Genomic DNA, 18,791 nt, shown 5'->3' on the forward strand with positions numbered 1-18,791 from the left:
ATTTGAGGAGAGCAAAATGGCAAGCAGTCTAGCACTATAGCGATTCGACAAGCTACAGCAATTCAATGTGTCAATGCACAGAGAGAACCTAAAGGGAGATGCAGAGGCGTCTCTATCTGCTGGAACATGTACCTACGTGTTCAGCAGACTGCAGAAGCTCTTTTATCCATGCTGAAGCCACCATGAAAATTACCAGAAGAAGAACTAAACACATGCATGCAGATAAACACATATTGCATTTATTTTTGGTCGCATAAACAATCTTGGTTTGTAAATAAATTCTGCTCTTGAAGTGGCTATTATTGCTTGCATAACAGAGAAATACTGTTTCTTATTTAACAGAACCATTGTACAAATTGCACAACTAAAAGACCATGAAGTACAAACTAGGGCTGGGCAACACATTGACTATTCACTACATATTTGCAATGATTTTGCTAGCAATATTAAATTATGCAAGCAAATTGCAATTATGTTATTGTGCATAAAGTATTTATTGCTTATTGTGCAGCAAAATGCAAAACAAAAGCTGGATTCATTGAATTTAATTAAAATTCTGAACAATACTTACATTTTTTTCAGATATTATTAAAAATATATATAAAATGAACATTGCCGTTTGTTCTTGTGTCATTGACGAATAAGGTTTTTAAAAGTGTAAAAAAACAAAAACATAATGGAGATATAATTAATCTTGAAGTTTTATTAAGTGTTAACAATGAGATTGTGTGTTTTTATAATCAATTAACACTGCATTTGTCATTTTTACAAGAAAGTCATTCGGTTTAAACAAAATTTCAGTTTTACCAAATGACACTTTCGGTTATACCGAATGACGATATTTTCAAACAATGCTAACAGGCTGATATCTAGCTAGCTTGCAAACGGACAATCAAACATTTTATATTTAGTACAAGTTTTTTAAATATTACTTTTTAAAATATTAAATATTAATTTAAACATTTTCCATGTTTTATAGCAGTTGTACCGAATGACCTGATGTTTTGAGACATATGTATGAGCAAGTGAAAACATGAATTTTTCAAATAGTTAAAAGAGAGTTAGTTAATTTGCTACACAAGATGTAGTCCTTTGCAGGGGTCTGAATGATGTCACATCCTGTCACATGATATTGACCACACTGACTGGTTACTCCGAATGACAAAGACATTCATTTTTCCAGACATTCTTTCTCATAACAAAGCAATGACTTCTATACAGAATTATAATACTATTTTGCACTATGTTGATATATGATGTTATAATATCATCCCAGAATAAAAAAAATATATACATTTATTTAATTTTAAGATCTTTTAATCACAAATGAAATGGCTGTATTGATCTTTGGACGGTTAAACCAAATTAACTTTTGACACGTCAAAATCTTTAAAATACATTTATATGTAGCAAAATGTAATTAAAACCTTTTGGATTCAAGAAAAGAGATCTAGTTGTACTACCTTACATACTTTGGATGTCATATCTTTGTTATTATTATTATTATTATTATTATTATTATTATTATTATTATTATTATTATTATTATTATTATTATTATTATTATTATTATTATTATTGCTTTTGGACAAAAAAAAATTACCCGTCACGTCACTGACCCTCCTATATACCTGCTGCATATAAAATCAAAATTATATTTTTATTGCAGACCTTTTAATAAAAAGAAAAAAAAAAAAAAAAACAGTATGGAAATTCCTGATTTAAAACAAGACTTGCACTCAACTGCATTAAACACTTACAAGTAAACGTATATAGATGTATCGAATATAATCTAGTATTATTTATATATTATTCTAGTATTTATTAATTTGATTTTCATTTTAGTTTAAATTGTATTAATTTTGTTATGTGCTCGTCATTTTTATTTCCTTTTAAATACTTCTATTTAGCATTGATTTTTATTTTAGCACTTCACTTAAAGCTTATTTTACAGTAACAACATTGATATAAAAAGGCTAACATTGTTTTAATTCATTTTTTAGCTACGACCAGCCCTAGTCCAATCCCAAGGTTGACCTAAAAACCACTGTACCCATAGCAGTAAACAAGACTAAAACGACACACACACAGGACTGACAGCACACAATATCAGTACATGTACAAGTGCTTGCACTGGGAAAACAAGATAGTGAGAAGAGGCAAAAAAACAAAAAAAAACAAAAGATCAATAGATTATATAATCATGCTGTATTGGCAGGAAACAAAGGTATTGTTCAAAGAGTACAGAAAGTAAATTAAGTTCATAAGGCAATTTTTGCACACCTAGTTTTGCAACAGTTACATTTTTATACTGTTTGAATAACAACTAATGTTGACTTAACGTTATGTAGAAGCACACCAATTCCCTTTTCTGCTGAACTTAGCCTTCTAATGTAATGAAAAGCACACGGTGTCCAGGTATGTCAGATATGCCTGCATAGAAACCTTCAAAACACGTTTGAATAAATCAAATGCCTAATACATTGCTTCATTTGCAACACAGAGGGTTTGGCACAGAACATTCATTGCCAATGTCTGACAAGTCCTTTAGGGTTTGGCCTCAGTTGACTGTTAGTAATGAGAATGGGGGACAATTGCCGCCATGTTTCCCTACTATGGTGTAACATGAACTTGACTGGCCCCTGAGACCCCCTTGATGTAGCTCGCTTGACTGGTTATCATCTGCCTGGGACTGTGTCTGCGGTCCACAAAACCCAAGTAAACCAATTCTAGTCCTTCACTGTCCCACTCACACACAGAATTCCAACAATCCCAAGGGTTTACTGGAATTTCAGGGACCCGGAGGAGGGCCGGTGAATTAGAAAGAGAGATGAAAATAACTTCTCTTGGGCTGCCGGCTGTTTGGACCCTCTGACCGCACTGGCAGTTTGTAAGACACTCTATACTTCCAAAGATGGCAGACCCTTTGGGTCAAGGCAGCTGGGGACACTGCTTTAGAACCAATGTCGTCACTGCATCCTCTACTGCTGTCCACTGACAGAGACAGTCCAGGTATGACATGTCATCTTCAGAGATAGATAACGGCCAGTGGCTTAAAAGGGATATGCTTGTTAAAGGGGCTATTTGTAAGAATTTATGTATTTGCTTTTTTATTGACAATAACTTGCAACTTTCCCTGACTTCCTAGGTTGTCTATGATATTCATCTAAACGTCGCTCTTAAATCACGTTCAGTCTCTTGTATGTTACGTCAAAGTCCCTTTAAGACAAGTCATTTCACTCGGCGGTCATCTTTGAAACGCCTCTCAGGCATCCTGGGCATCATGCAATCTCTTTGAATGGGGAAACATCAAATTCTCCAAAACGTTTCGCCAACCTTACGATTAAATTTCATATTTGAAATCACCAATGAAATCTAACAACAACCGGCTCATAAATTTAGTTTCTAAACGCTTGAATCATGACAAAAAAAAACTATTTTTCAGGCTGGATCAAGCTAATGCGCATGCGCAGACCTAAATGTGCGTCTCTTCGGAGGCACGTCTGACTGTTTCTATGAAAACTGGTGATTCTAACGGCCGCTGAAGTGACGCGATGACTTTACCAGTCGGCGATTGGCACTTATTTAGAAGGCGGGACTTATTCCGCCATATTGCGCGTTACACTTTCTCCCATTCATAACAATACGAGTGACACGTCTTGTGTTATTCTATAGTCTTTGGTTACATGTACATGAGTGCGAGCAGTGAGTTGCTGGCTGCAGTTCACTTAACAGCCACCGGTGTCGCTAATAACAAAGGTTTCTGAATTCTACCAATAAATCCCTGTACACACCGGGACGAATATCGCGCGTGATTATAGCCAACGTTTAACACCTCATGACTAAACAAAGGGCGCCAATGTGCGTGTGCACACCGACATGAAAAACGTGAGGCGTAAAAGCGTAATTTTTTAAAAAACGCCTCGGATTCGTTTTTTTGGTTTGACGCGCCACGTTAAAAACTGGCCGACCAATGAGAGTGGCGCTTTTGTTCACGTGCCTGGAGCTGCTGCTGCAAAACGGTCTTGCTGAGCACACATTGATACCAAGACGACAAAGAGAAAGTAAGTAGATGAGGAAGACCCCTACAAAATATTCCTGCGTCTCAAACAGCTTCCTAGGTAATGTATTAGTATACCATGTAAATGAATGTGAAAGACTCCCTGATCAGTGCCCTGACTAGTGAACTAGGGAGCTGATTGAGATGCACGCTAAGGGTGCTCTGCCAGTTCTTGGCCACACCAATAGATGTGTATTATTTCTGTATTTTTACTGTTTGTTTGTTTCTTTTACATTCAAGAAATATAGTTGAGAATGTCTATTTCATAAATATGTTTATTTGCACTACCGTTCACTTGCACTATATATACTGTGACTTATTTGCATTACCGTTTCTGACTACCATCTCTCATATATCATATTATATTATATATATGCCATTTTATATCTGCATTTTTATCTTCTTTAACTTTATTAATATCATAAACATGTTTATTTGCACTACTCTCGCCAGTGAAAATCGCTTGGGTATGAACACAAAAAACTAGGGCTGTAACGATATGCGATATGAAATCGAAATCGCGATACGCAGGTCCACGAACCTGTATCGCGATTTGAGAAGGCAGAATCGCGACACACCCCTTCCAACTCCCAGAGTTATCCTTCCTGTCCAGATCCAATGCTACCACATTTTTAAATTACTATAAGTATTAGGGGTGTAACGATTTATCGTAGATGGTGTGTCTCAATCAGCTCTCTAGTTCAGTAAGTGTTTCGGGCACACATTGAATCTTGCAAGCAGGTTTTAACGTTTCTCATGTCAGTCTCTTGCATGGTCGCGTGAGAAAAGTCGTGGCTTTCTTTCACCGCAGTGCACAGCAACAGCTGTGCTCACAGAAAAGCAAAAGACGCTTGTGATGCCTTGCTTTAAGTTCTGTGGCGCCGTTCACATATTGCGTCTTTTCCGCGTGCAAGTCAGTTATTATTTTCAAATGTAGCCGCGCGGCAGGCGCGCTCATAATGGGATCAACGCGGTCGCGACGCGCATGCAATTCTCAACTTCTCAGAATGCCGCAAACGCACCGCAGGTCGTGTGACAAGAATCAACCGATCAGCTATGGCCTTTCCGTAACAAAACATCAAAAGCTCAGCCGAACAGCTGATCATAGCTGTACATGGTGGTTTTTATATCTTATCTCCATCAATATATCTCGTAGTAAAACTAATGCAAGGGCTAGAAATCATTTATCCTTTGCAGAAACATCCTCTTGTTCCTCTGATCCTCTTGGAGAGCCCAGTTCAAGGTTGCATAGCAACGACCGACGCCACGGGAGCGCAAGCGCTTTGGAAAGAAGGAGAAGCGGTGCGGCTGCGCCTTCCACACGTTTTTAGACGCGATGTGTGAACGGCCCCTATTCATAATTCTAAGTTCATGTTAAATTTTAAAAAAAAATTTTAGTGACAGACAGCCCTATTCAACTGTTAATTTGAATACAGAAGGTTTTTATTAAAATTTTATATTTATTTATTTAATTGAAATGTGATCTTGTGTGTACAACAAGGACAATTATTGAAATTTGTTAATGTTTTTTTTTAATAAATCTTGTTTGAATTTCAGTTTCATTTTGTTCAAAATATCGTGATACGTATCGTATCGTGACCTGAGCGTATCGTTACACCCCTACAAAAAACATCTTGAAAAACACTGGCAATAAACACGTGCGATATTCGTTCGTGTGTACAGGCCTTAAGGCTGCATAAAAGGTAAAATAAAATGTAATGGGGTTGTCACAGTAACAAAATTCCAGTAGCTGGTACCAATACCAGTAAAAATGATCATCTGTACCAATTTTGGTACCATAGCAAAAACTGTTGGTTGGCCCCCTAGCGGTTAATAAACAGAACTGCATGCATCTTGCGGAGGAACATTCTAGCCAGAGCTACTTTTCTCTGTGTATGTCTATGGCGAGTCACGCAGTTACTGTGATACTCTGCGGCGAGTCCTACCAGTCCAGTCTGAAATAGTCTGAATATAAACACTTATTATAAGTGTACCATAATGATTCAGGATAAGACAAAAACACGGTTTGGAAAATAGATTCAAGTTGTATATTCTCGTTTGTAAATTTTTAACAAAAAATGACTGCAGCTTTAATTCAATTAGTTTATATGATGATGATAATAATAAGTAAATGACACATTTAAACAGCATATAGCCTTCAAATTCTTATAAAAAGATCAACTGAAAAACTAGTAATAAAAGAAAGAACAAAAACACATACACATTATTACACAGAACAAGTGGCAGGTCTATTAGTTTGCATTTACACTCTTAGACTTAATGCACATATATTTTGACATACAGTATCAGATTGTTTTGTCCTGTCTGTTGCCATGGTTATATAACTGTCAATCATTGCAGTTTCTGATTCAATCATGTATTTAAACTCTGGCAGTACGGAAAAACACACAAAGTCTTTGATGCTGTGTGGCCGAATAGATGAGGGAAATCAATTAACTGGAAGTTAATTGTAAATACAGAAAGTTTAACAAGTAGCATGAAAAACAAAATTTATTCAAATTGTATATGAGTTATAAACAAAGTGAGCAAAGAGCACTCCCTTTATAAATTACTGAAACTGTCAATCATGTTCAGCGCCTGCTCACGGAGATCTACTACACTCCTCTGAAAACTATGAAAAAAAAAGCTGTCACACTGATCAATGAATCTCTTATTTAAATCATATTTTCACTTTGTTGGTAATAATGAAAAAACTACAGTGCTTTGAGTGATGTTGAGTAGACTCTGACTAACTTATAAACCTCTGATTGGCCATTGCGTTCAAGGCCTCAACAGAAATGTCTGTGATTGGCTACAATTATCAACGCTTCAAAACACATTGTAAATAGAAACCTTTGATGCTATTCAAAGTGCTTACACAGATACACACGAGAACACTTTAGAGCAGAATATACCCGGTACTCTGTACTACTGGACTGTAAAAATGCTGGTATCATCACATTTTTAAAATATTCCAGTACAAACCTGGTACTGTAGTACTTTTGATAACCCTTTAAATGTATAAAAAAATTATATGTAAACTGCCATTCAAAAGTTATGGGTCAGTAAGAATTTTTAAAAGAAATTTTATTCAGCTAAGGTGCATTAAATTGATCAAAAGTGACAAAAGTGAATATTTATAATGTTAAATTATTTAAAATAATTGTTTTCTTTTTAAGTTTCTATTAAATTGTAAAAACAAATTAAATAAAATATATTAAAATAGATATTTTAAATTCTAAATTAAGTTTTTGTATATTGTATTTTTAATCAAATAAACAGCATTAGTAAGCATAAGAGACTTTTCAAAAACATTTTAAAAATTCTTTTGAGCACTTGTGTGTATATACAGGCATTTAATGACAACATTAGTGCTGAAACAACTAAATGGAAAGAAAAAAAGCTGTTAAGAAAATAAAATCAAAGAATTTCATTCAATCAATTTCATAGATTTTTTGGATGTGTGCTGCAGCACTAAAAACCACAAAGAGTGACTTCACAGTACAGAAACACACATTAATAAAAACATTTCTTTGTAAAGCATGCAACTGAATGCAGGGACCCAGTGTGAGCTGCGAGAGCGGAACGTGCACAAGCTAAATTGGGAGCACTACTAAACACTTTAACGTAGATCATACAGCTTTGTGTGGTTGCTGTGTGAGCTCAAGTCTGCTTGTTGAAAAATGTTCTCCACAGTACATAACTTTTTACTAATATATTACTGTAACTGCAAATTCAAATAAATTCAAAGTCAAGCAGATAATTCCATTTAACAAAACAGTTTGTCTGAATAAAAGTGTGCATATGCGATGGATGCAGCTTGTGATAGAAGACCAGTTCATCAGATCAAAATTGGCTTAATAAACCAACCTGTTTGAAAACGGGTCCATTTGTTGATGTCAGTGCAGCATAAATTTACCTTTAACTGCAATGTAATTACATTTTTTATTTATATATATATATATATATTTATACATTTTTTTTTTTGCATACATATTCTGAGTGTACAGATGTATGAAAAGCAAATGAAAGTTAAAAATGTAAAAAAGCATAAAGATCCTCTTTATTATTCTCTATATCAATAAGCAGCACAGTTTCTAAACTTCATGAAACGCCTTGATTTACAGTCTTGAGTTTAGTTCAGGGAACATGCACGTCACAATATTCCTCATTTAAAAAATTCCCATCCAAGGTATACACAAAAAGAGGGGGTGTGGCCTGGTTGAGTTGCATTATAAAAGTGTTAAAACATTCATTAATAGTAAGGGGCATGACATTTCGCAAACACGCTCAAAGAGGTTGAAAACTTCATGACCAATCAGAGCACACTGTATTTTTCGGAAGGATGGGTTTCGGAGAGGCAGGAACTAAACAGAGTGTTACTGACAGACGAAGAAGAGAGGTGCTGCAACAATGTAAATATGTGAAAAATTTTGGTTTTTTTTGAACATTCAAGCATGAAAACCTTTTCTAGTAGACCCCAAAAACAAAATCAAGACTTTGTAAAAGTGCATAACAGGTCCTCTTTAAACTCTAGAATGAAGTTGATAATGTTTTTTGATGATATTCTTCTCCAAGCATAGGAAGAGGCATCTCAATTCCATAATGCATGATCTGGTTGGCAGAATTAGAGCAAGGCAAAGGACTACCAGAGGGTGGAGTCCTCAACCTGTTACTCAATATCTACCCTGACATCTTCCACGAAACACTGCTGCAGTCACACGCAGTGCTCTCTATGTAATGTAAAGTCTTTTATTCAGCACTTAGCATAATTGATTATGACATCATTTTGAAAACCAAACAGAAAACCACAACAAATGTGGGCATAAGAAACAAGCACAAAATTATAGGTGTTCATCTCACTATTTTTTTTTAAAGATGCCACCATTTTAAATTCAGCAAGCAGGCTGTAGCTTACGGCAAGTCACTTCACAAAATAAAGAAAAGCATATTGAGTGTTACAAGCTTTGTTATGAAATCTGAAAGGCTTTAATAAAAGCATAATTTTCATAAGAGTCCAGAGATCTGCATAAGGCAGATTTTTTTTGCACCACAGAATTTCATTTGCTGACAGATTATTATTTTTTGCATGTGAGAGAGTTTGTAGGGTCAAGTAAGGGCTGCCTTAATATCGAACACATTTTGGCTTCATTGGATGACAAGAGAAAGCAATTTACTGCCCCCTGCAGAGAAGGGTCCTCCCTTGGGTGCTGTAAATACTAAATCTTTTTTTAAATAAGGATACATGATGTAATCACTCTCTACAACAGCATAAATCACCAGGACCTTTATTTCAGTGGGTATTGTACACGATTTATTAATTCAAAGTGCAAGAAATTTCTGCACATTCTCTATAAAAAAAAAAATATAGTCAAGAACTCAAATTCCAAACAAATTTAAATAAGTTTACAAAACTCTAAATCATACAAATGACAAATAGCAGGAATAAGTGTAATAATATATATTATTTATTTTGATAATTTTTTTTTGTTTATGATTTAATGCCATGCCAGCTACATCAGCTATATTCATAGCGAAAATTAATGAATATATAAAAACCTATTTTAATTTATTTATTATATATATATATATATATATATATATATATATATATATATATATATATATATATATATATATATATATATATATATATATATAATTATAGATAGATAGATGATTAAAAACACAGTAAAAAACTAATATTGTAAAATATCATTACAATTTAAATGTAAAGCTGAATTTTCAGCATCATTACTGCAGTCTTCAGTGTCACATGATCCTTCAGAAATCATTCTAATATGCTGATTTGGTGCTCAAGAAACATTTCTTATTATTATCAATGTTAAAAACAGTTGCGCTGATTAATATTTTTGTGGAAACTGTGATACATGTCTTTCAGGATTCTTTGATGTACAGAAAGTTTAAAAAAAAACAGCATTTATTTGAAATAGAAATTTTAATTATTTTAAAAAATTTATTTAAAATTATTTTAAATCTTGCATAAATTTTGAAGTATTAATTTCTTAAAAAAAAAAAAACTTACTGACCCCAAACTTTTCAACAGCAGCATATTCTTATATATCTATTATGGAAATAAATAAGAATTTATAAACATCTGCTGGGAAAAAGACATCCATCTTAATAAGAATTAAATCAATTTTGGATTGCTTTAAAATGCAAGTACACTATTCCCCCCATATGAGTCGTTCAAGGTGATAGACGTCTTTTTTAGAAATGTATTTCACACCCTGAACACAATAAGCTAAATGCAGTCCTTTCTTGGAAAGCAACACTGTTGGTAATGCTATGGTAAGAGACACCCTGGCTGCCTTCAAGAGAAAACCCTAAACATGGTCAATTATTCAGAAGTCTGCAATAAGATGGATCAATGTCAGAATGCAGTTCTTGCGACCCAGCATAGCTCACATCCCACAGAAAAGAGAGAGAGAGAGAGAAAGAGAGAGAGGGGGTGAAAAAAAAACAAAAAGACAGACAGAGAGGGGCCTCTAGACAGGGCCTCCCAGAGAGCCAACAGAGTCATCATACTGGTCACTCCCAAGCGATTCAGCAGGAGGACACTCCCAAGCTTGACATTACCCCTTTAAAACACACTGCTTATAAAATGCATGCAATGTATTGGAGACTGGGATGGAAACCTGCCAACTTGCAGACTGTGATTTGCATGCAAGTATCCATCTAGTGTGGATTCCATGCCCTCAATTGCAGCAAGCATGCATGCATTCACGCAAAAGCATTCTGGAGAGAGACAGGGCGGCATGGCCGTATTCTCCACGCACACAGCAGAAAGGTGAAAGGTCTAGGGGGGATCAGCTACACAATGCTTGAAACAATCCTCATAGTATTGCATCAAAACAACACAGCAAGGCTGGACGGTCACCAACAATTGAGCTGTCACAAATAGGGGATTTAGTATCTCTGTGGTCTATTAGCATGACAAACGTGACAATTGCGCATGGCGGCAACATGCTGCATAGCAGCAGGCCGGGTTGCATGGCGCGGACATCGATTCGCTGTGTGCGCCACTGGTGCCAGCGCAAACTCAATGAACCAGGGTCCAACAAGCACAAGATAGACCCCCACTGACAATCAATTCCACCCAAAAAACAGAGGCCAACTTTTAAAACGGTCTATGTGCATCTCCTCAAAAGTACTGTTTGCTTCAAATCAGCTTTGCAATCAGACTTTCAGTTTTCCTTCTGAGCTATGCACCTTTAAAGGTATTTGCACACACACAAAAATGCAATCTACAGTGTCACATATGCTTCATAACAACAACATTTTAAAGCATGCATATGCATGGAAGGAAACTGAAGAGCATAAATTCTTTATAAAACGCACATTTTAAGAAAAAGAAAATTGTACTTGAATAGTTCACCAAAATGCTGAGAATTCTTGGAACACAAAAAGGACAAAAAAATAATTTGTCCATACATTTTGAAGTATATTCTCGAACACAAAAGAAAGAAACGCATACAGGTTTGGAAGGGCAAATCATTTTGGGGTGAAATATCGGTAACACTTTATTTTAATGTGTCCCTGTTACGTGTATTTACTATATTATTAACTATAAATTAGGCATAATTACATGCAACTGACCCTAAACCAACCCCTAAATCCTATCCTAACCCTATATTAAGTACATGTAGTTATTTATCATTACTCAGTACTTAAATGTATAATTACACTGTAACAGGGACACATTAAAATAAAATGTAACTGAAATATCCCTTTAAAGAGTCCCTATACAATATATTTATATTTAAGTTTAAACTATAGTTGGACTATAACAAGCATTCCTTAAACATTACCCTTCACAATCCACTACCTGAACCCTTCCTGCTACTCGTGCACAGGTAAAGCTGTGTTTGTTTGCATGACGCAAGGGTTGGTTCATAAGGATTTAGTTCCTCAAATGTTCCTCAGGTGTGTCACTGTTACACAACAACACAATTACTGCTCTTTCAACTCTGCAAAATCACCTCATTAGGGCGTCAGAATCACACATTCTTGAACCACGCCTACTAATATATGATCCATGAGTGTTCTGTTCTCAGAGTTTAAATGCTCCTGCGCTGCGGTCACTGCATGGATCGGAATGGACCCAGTATAACAGCTGCTGACCGTAGCTTTAATTTGAGCTTGTGCATGTGTGTCAATTCAGCCCAAGGTGCGAGAAACCTCACACACGGGCTCTATACGGTTCTTCTGTGAAAGAGCAAGGACATTAGATATGTTGCAAAGGCTCCATGGAGTGTAATTAAGGGGTCTAAGCATGCAGTGCTGAGAACCCTGTGTTTTTGACTGAATTATTATTATTATACTTTTTTCTGCCTAAAAACAAAAAACAAAACAGAGAGTACATTCCAAAATGTAAAAGATAGAAGAGTCTGAAACATGCACCAGTATTACAGAGCTCAATATACTATAGGTTTTTGTTATACAATCCATTTCTGTGATTAATTAATCATGTTGTTCCAAACCCATAAGACCTTCATTCATTTTCAGAACACAAATTAAGATATTTTTGATGAAATCCAAGGTTTTTTTTATCTGCAAAGATAAATCCACAATGAAATTACTAGGGATGTGCACAAATAGTCGAATATTCGTTCTGTAATTAATATTCGAAAAATAAAAATACTATTCGAATTTTACTATGTTGCTTTGCTGGCCGTAAATGCAGTGAATCCACGATAAATCCTAAGCACTAAAACCCGCAGTTATAATTAAATGCACCGGTTGGCGCTGTGGAGCGTGTTTAACAAGTTTATTTTATTTGATCATCACATAATGTTGTCATCTGCATCACAAAGTTTGGAATTACTTGATCTTACAAAATGGAATTACTTTTGATCAAATTAATTAATGAAATTGAGTTATCATAATATCAACACCATAATGAGAAAGCACATAAAATCTAAATACCCGTCGAGTGAGGAAAGACAGCTGTCCATCACTGCATTCACAACAACTAAGTTATCCCCAAGTGGGCCAAGATGATAACTTATCTGATAGCAAAATGATTTTGAGACATATGTTTCCTTTAATTTTCGTCGAGGGAGATATATTTACGAAGAGAAAACAAAGTGTTACTGTTAGAAACTTAGCTTAGCACACAGTTGATGTAACGTTAGGCTATTATTATCTTTGTTTCTGCAACTTCTGTCACACGGCTCGTTTTCTCACCCGAGCATGTGGATAATATTATTGTTTTTCTCAACATGAACATGTGAAACATATAAACACGATAACAATATACTGACTCGATTGCATTATGTACATTTTGTACAAGAACTGGCACTGTCTGCTTTTAGTATTTTTCCCGCTCGCGCTGCTTGAGATTAACGTTAAATGCTTTTGTTCTTAATATTTTCTGTTTACACATATTGTTTTATGCTTTGAACTAAAAGAAAACCTTAAGATATAATGTACGCTTGTTGTGTATATTGCATAATCGTAAGCTTGTTCAGAAATGGTTACAAAATATTGATGAATATAAAACAATAACGTCTTTCTCGTTTAACCTCATTTAAATAAACAAATATTCGAATATTCGTTTTTTACGAGCCCAAATATTCGAATACAATATTTTGGAAAAATGTAGAAATTACCACATTCAAGGTCCAGAAAAGTAGTATAGACATTGTTAAAATAGTCCACGTGACTACTGACTACAGTGGTCCAACCTTAATGTTATGAAGCGACGAGAATATTTTTTGTGCACAAAAACCAAACAAAAATAACTTCTTTATTCAACTTATTCGTGTCTCCCGTCATTCCCCTATGCTATTTTCATCGAAGAGCTTCCAGGTTCCACATCGGAATGCCGACTCAGTATCAGCACGACGCATGTGTGTGATGCCGACACAGGAGCCGTGGTTCTGGTGACACGTGAAATTCAGGTGGAGGGCAAGCAGTGAAAATTAGAATGGAAGAGATTTAGTAAAGTCCGTACTGTGCTGATTTAGAAAGGTATAAACAGAAAATCACCACATATGTTGGATGTGATCCTTATGTTATGAAGAGGAGCGAATTTTCTACTGAATTGAAAGACTTGACTGCCATCGAGGCACTAGATTTAAAGAATGTGAAGAATGTGAATCTGTCTGCTAAAGTAAGTGAGTTTAGGGCAGTATTTTTGATTTTCTGTGGTGATTGTGAAAAATGTCGAGTTCACATCATCGTTAAGGGAAAAAACTGGACTGTGTAATTCAATGTTCGCCTTTTCTACGTGTAAAAACACTAAGGGAAGCAGGTTGAGGAGGTGACGGGAAGACGCTGTATAGCAAAACTAATAATGTCATGGTTTAATAAATAACATTATTTGCGAGTATGACACTAACTCGGCTTGTAAATGAGTATAACTTGTACAAAGCCACCTCAAAACTGTTCACAAGCTTCTATGGGTTTGATTTTGGTTATCATTTGTTGAAATACAAAAAAATACAGTGTGTCGGTGTCTGTCATAGACTGTAAAAAAGGGTGTCTGTCCGCTGAATGTGACCCTCTGATTCTCCTCCGTGGTCATATGGGAAAGTGACTATTATTTGCAAAGATTAAAACTACATTTACACCCTTCCAACAAAGAAATTGATCGACTTCTGTCAGCTTGTTGAACACATTTATTTTTATTTATTTTTATACCATGTGATGGCTGAAGCAGCAGCACGTGACACTGTTTTCATGGTAACAAGTTCAACATTGTGAACGCAATTCTACAAGTGAAAACACCAAATGATCATGATAAAATATCTTCTCTTCCCTGCAAACGATACCATGAAGAATGTGAATATTTAACCAGGTCAAAAACAAAAAAGGGTAAGCAGGTATCCATATTCATTTCAGTATCAGCAGACTCTTTCAACTTTTAAAGTAAAAAAAACAAAAACAATAAAAGTTACATAAACGTTAAAAGCTCCATGTGGTTTCTCGATTTGAGCAACCATAAACGTCGCAAAACTAATTTTGAATTTGTAATAGGATTCCTCTATAGAAAAGAGGGCACTCCCTGCCCTCCATCCGCATTTCGCGCTACAATGAGGTCATGTGCAACAACCTATACTGAGCTGGCATTTGGACGTGAACATGGAAGCGCTGCACTCCATTCACTGCGTACGAGTCTGACATGGAAGAGAAGAAATTGTTGAATAAAGTTTGTTTTTTGCGCACAAAAAGTATTCTCGTCGATTCATAACATCAAGGTTGAACCACTGTAGTCACGTTGACTATTTAACGATGTCTTTACTACCTTTCTGGACCTTAAATTATGGTAATTATTAGGGGTGGTGAAAAAAATCGATTATTGATTAATCGCGAGTATGTTATGGACGAGTATGAATCGATTATTAAATTTTCAAAAATCGATTTTTTATTTATTTATTTTTTTGCATTATTTTATTTTGTAAAAAATGTTATACCGGGAGTTGAACGTCACGAACGCACCCAGTTCCAGTTAGCAAGCGCATGTAACGGCAGCCAGAGCAGGTGTGTAAAATGGAAGAACCAGGAATGAGCAACCAACCGATCCACCCAGCCAGGGGCGGACTGGCCATCTGTGTGATCTGGAGATCTGGCCCACCACCCACCGCCACGCACGCAGTCATCATCTGTTTTTTTCCCCCACTAATCTGTTTCACACTCCAGTACTGTAGGGGGCAGCAATGCACCTTTAAGTTGGATGCCGCCTGCACTGGCCGTGGCCGCCAAGTAAGCAGCAAAGACGTTAGATCAGTGGTCTCAAACTGCCGGCCCGCAACTGATCTCAAAAATAAAACATAATCCGGCCCGCTAAATTATTCTTATTCTCTAGTTGCTACCGGTCTGATATGCAAAGAAAAAGTCGCCGTTCTAAGGGGCATTCACATATCGCTTCCGCGCCGCATTCTCCTTTCCAATGCGCTTTCGCTCCAGTGGCGTCTGTCGTTGCTATGCAACCATGAGCCGCGCTCTCAATCGCTTCTATTATGAGCGCGCTTGCCTAAATTACAGTAAAAGCACTCGACTTTAAGTCACAAGCGCCGATTTAAACCACCGAAACTTTTTCTTTACCTTGACATGTTTCGACTGCAACCTGCAGTCTTCCTCCACCTGAACACATTGTCTTTCTAGAAGAAAATTGTCCAATTTCTACAGTATGTTGGTTCTGATCTACATCCTAAAGGAAATAAGCCTTTCATTTATTTGTTATTGTTTAGTTCAACTTGATGAGTCACAACACAATGTGATGTATTCATTTCTGTGTTCTACAGAACATAAGCTACATACAAATAATTCTGAAGTTATAACTACAAGACACAGAAAGTGCTTTGAGTTGTTGTTACTCAATGAAAGAGTTAAGTAATTCAGTAGCTGACTTTTTTTTTAATACTGCAATCACTTTGTAGTGTATTTTCGTTTACTGTTGTGAAATGGAAAATCAATAATCGCTAATCGAGAATCGTTAATAATCGAAAATCGACTGTAAACGAATCGGGACTTCAATAATCGTAATCGAATCGAATCGGGAAATCAGACAGATTAACCACCCCTAGTAATTATGTTGCTTTCTATGAGGGATTAAAAAAAAAAAAAACTTCTTAATTGGTGTTCCGAAGACAAGCGAAGGTCTTACAGTTTTGGAACGACATGAGGGTGAGTAGTTAATGACAGAAATGTCATTTTTGGGTGAACTAACCCCTTTAACAACAGCTGACTGCCACAAAACTTGGTGGGTCATTTTAAGAGCTTAGTCTGATGCAACATGCAAAGTATGGCACTATAAGTGGAAAACATGAAAATGCAGGCAACAAATATGCATACAATGAATATAATGGTTGTGCATGAACTGGTGCTAACAAATGGCAATAAAAAAAAGACAACAGTGGTTTTAGAATACAAACAATTTTGTGAACTTATTTGCAACACTGAATATCAGTAATAAGCAAATGAACAGTAATCTTGCATATATGAGAAAGGAAGCAGCTTTTTGCTCGAGGGTTTGTGATTATTTTTGCATGGAGACTTGTGTGGCACATCTGAACCCTGTTCCTTAAACTGATTGCAGCAACAAAACTATATTTAGCTCCTTATTTTTGCAGCCTCTACCTATGCATTACTGCTGGAACAAAGCTTGCATGACAGAGCGTCCGAATAATTTTCCATTGCGCGCAACTAATAAAAATTGTTGCATGCTCAACATGGCATGCAAGCAGGCTGTCAGGTCCCTGTTTCCCCATTGCACTTGCACACTCAACAACCGTCGGCCAAAGTTTCGTGTTACCTAATGCACCTCGCATGCATCAACGACAGAAGTTGTACGAACGAATCTAATCTGCAGACCGAAGCCGAGGCCGTCATGACGTCACAATCGAACATTGTTCGAGAGAAAATCGCCTCGTGCGCGTGAATAAATCGGGTGCGGACAGTGTTGCCATTGCACAATCACTTTTGCATTGCTGGCTAGGCAGTTCCTCAACGCGGAAAGAAGGCGTTTCTTTTAATAATCGTGGTAGAACAAGAATGCAAATAGCGCCTGTGCGAGTGCCTAAGAGAGCATCGCCTTACCAGAAAATCTGCAAAAGGGCAGATCATTAAAACATGCATTGCAACTGATCAAACTTTTAATGCATTGGCCACGATGAAGCTGCAGCCGTGCACTTTGCAAGCCATGCAACGCTGGCTGCATTTCCGAGGTTTTGCACGGATCGGTTGAGTAAAAAAAGTACCTACCTCTATTTGGCACGGACATCTCCCCTTTTGGGTTGGGGGAAGGGGAAGCACAAAAGACTTTGCCTTCCTTGTCGCTCCCTCCTTCCATCTATCCCTCGCAGTGAGGCTTCAAGCGGGCTTGCTTGCAACAAAGGTGCAAAATACAAGCCCCGATCTTCATGCACTCGGAGCCTTTGGGCGTCGGGTAACTTGTTCTCCGTGCAAAGGCTGGCCTTTCAATTGCACGCAACGAAAACGGGGAGATTTCTGCAACCGCTCTGCAAAGAAACCTCGGCAGGCACTTACATGATGGGCCAAGGCCAGCAGCTGAAAGCTCCTAACTTGGATCAGTGTGAGCCCCTGCTAACACACGTTCTTCCTGCCTGACGACGCCGGGGATCATGGGACTGGTAGTTTACACGTAATTGCTGTGCGCCGGGGAAAAAGGAGGAGTAGGCCTAATGCTAATGTGATTCTTTTCAGGCTAACAGGCAGATACGGTATTTCAGACAGATAAACAGGGTGTGAAGTGCTTGAGGAATGATGAATTACTTTGTTATGCTAATTTGTTCTAGTTCAGAATCTTATCATAAGTTATTGTTCCAATTCTCATTGTTTTGAACTATTTTAGTACTTTTTGTACTAGAAGAATCGCTACAAGAAACACTTTTTTTGGGGGAAACTTGGATGTTACAATTAGAAATCAATTTCTTTTGTCATTAATTGAGGTTACACATTTTAATTATTAATTCATCCCATATTTATATAAATTAAAATATCACTGATTAGCTACAACTAAACAAAAACTATGAACAACCAGTCAGTATTAACTTATTTATAAGTTGGCTATATAAGATTTGAGCGATTTAACGAAAAATATTGGTTAATTTCAAGTTGGACATGATGTTCTTTTGACAGATTAATTTATAACTCTTCTTGATTCGTAAGTGTTTTTGATTCACTTAAATGAACCGACTCATTAAGAGTCATTCTTTTGTGAATCGAACTACATTAAAGGGAT

General features: G+C 36.5%; 1 protein-coding gene across 1 annotated transcript in view; it reads right to left on the reverse strand.

Moving 5' to 3' along the window:
* map2k6 (mitogen-activated protein kinase kinase 6) overlaps positions 1–18,791 on the reverse strand; it is a 37,014-nt gene extending 18,223 nt beyond the window's left edge. Inside the window, exon 1 of the mRNA XM_067369005.1 lies at positions 17,792–18,791. Coding sequence (XP_067225106.1) covers positions 17,792–17,879 — 88 coding nt within the window. The 5' untranslated portion in view covers positions 17,880–18,791. The remainder of the gene's footprint in view (positions 1–17,791) is intronic.

Source organism: Chanodichthys erythropterus, chromosome 19, assembly GCF_024489055.1.
Source record: "Chanodichthys erythropterus isolate Z2021 chromosome 19, ASM2448905v1, whole genome shotgun sequence".
Taxonomy (NCBI): Eukaryota; Metazoa; Chordata; class Actinopteri; order Cypriniformes; family Xenocyprididae; genus Chanodichthys; species Chanodichthys erythropterus.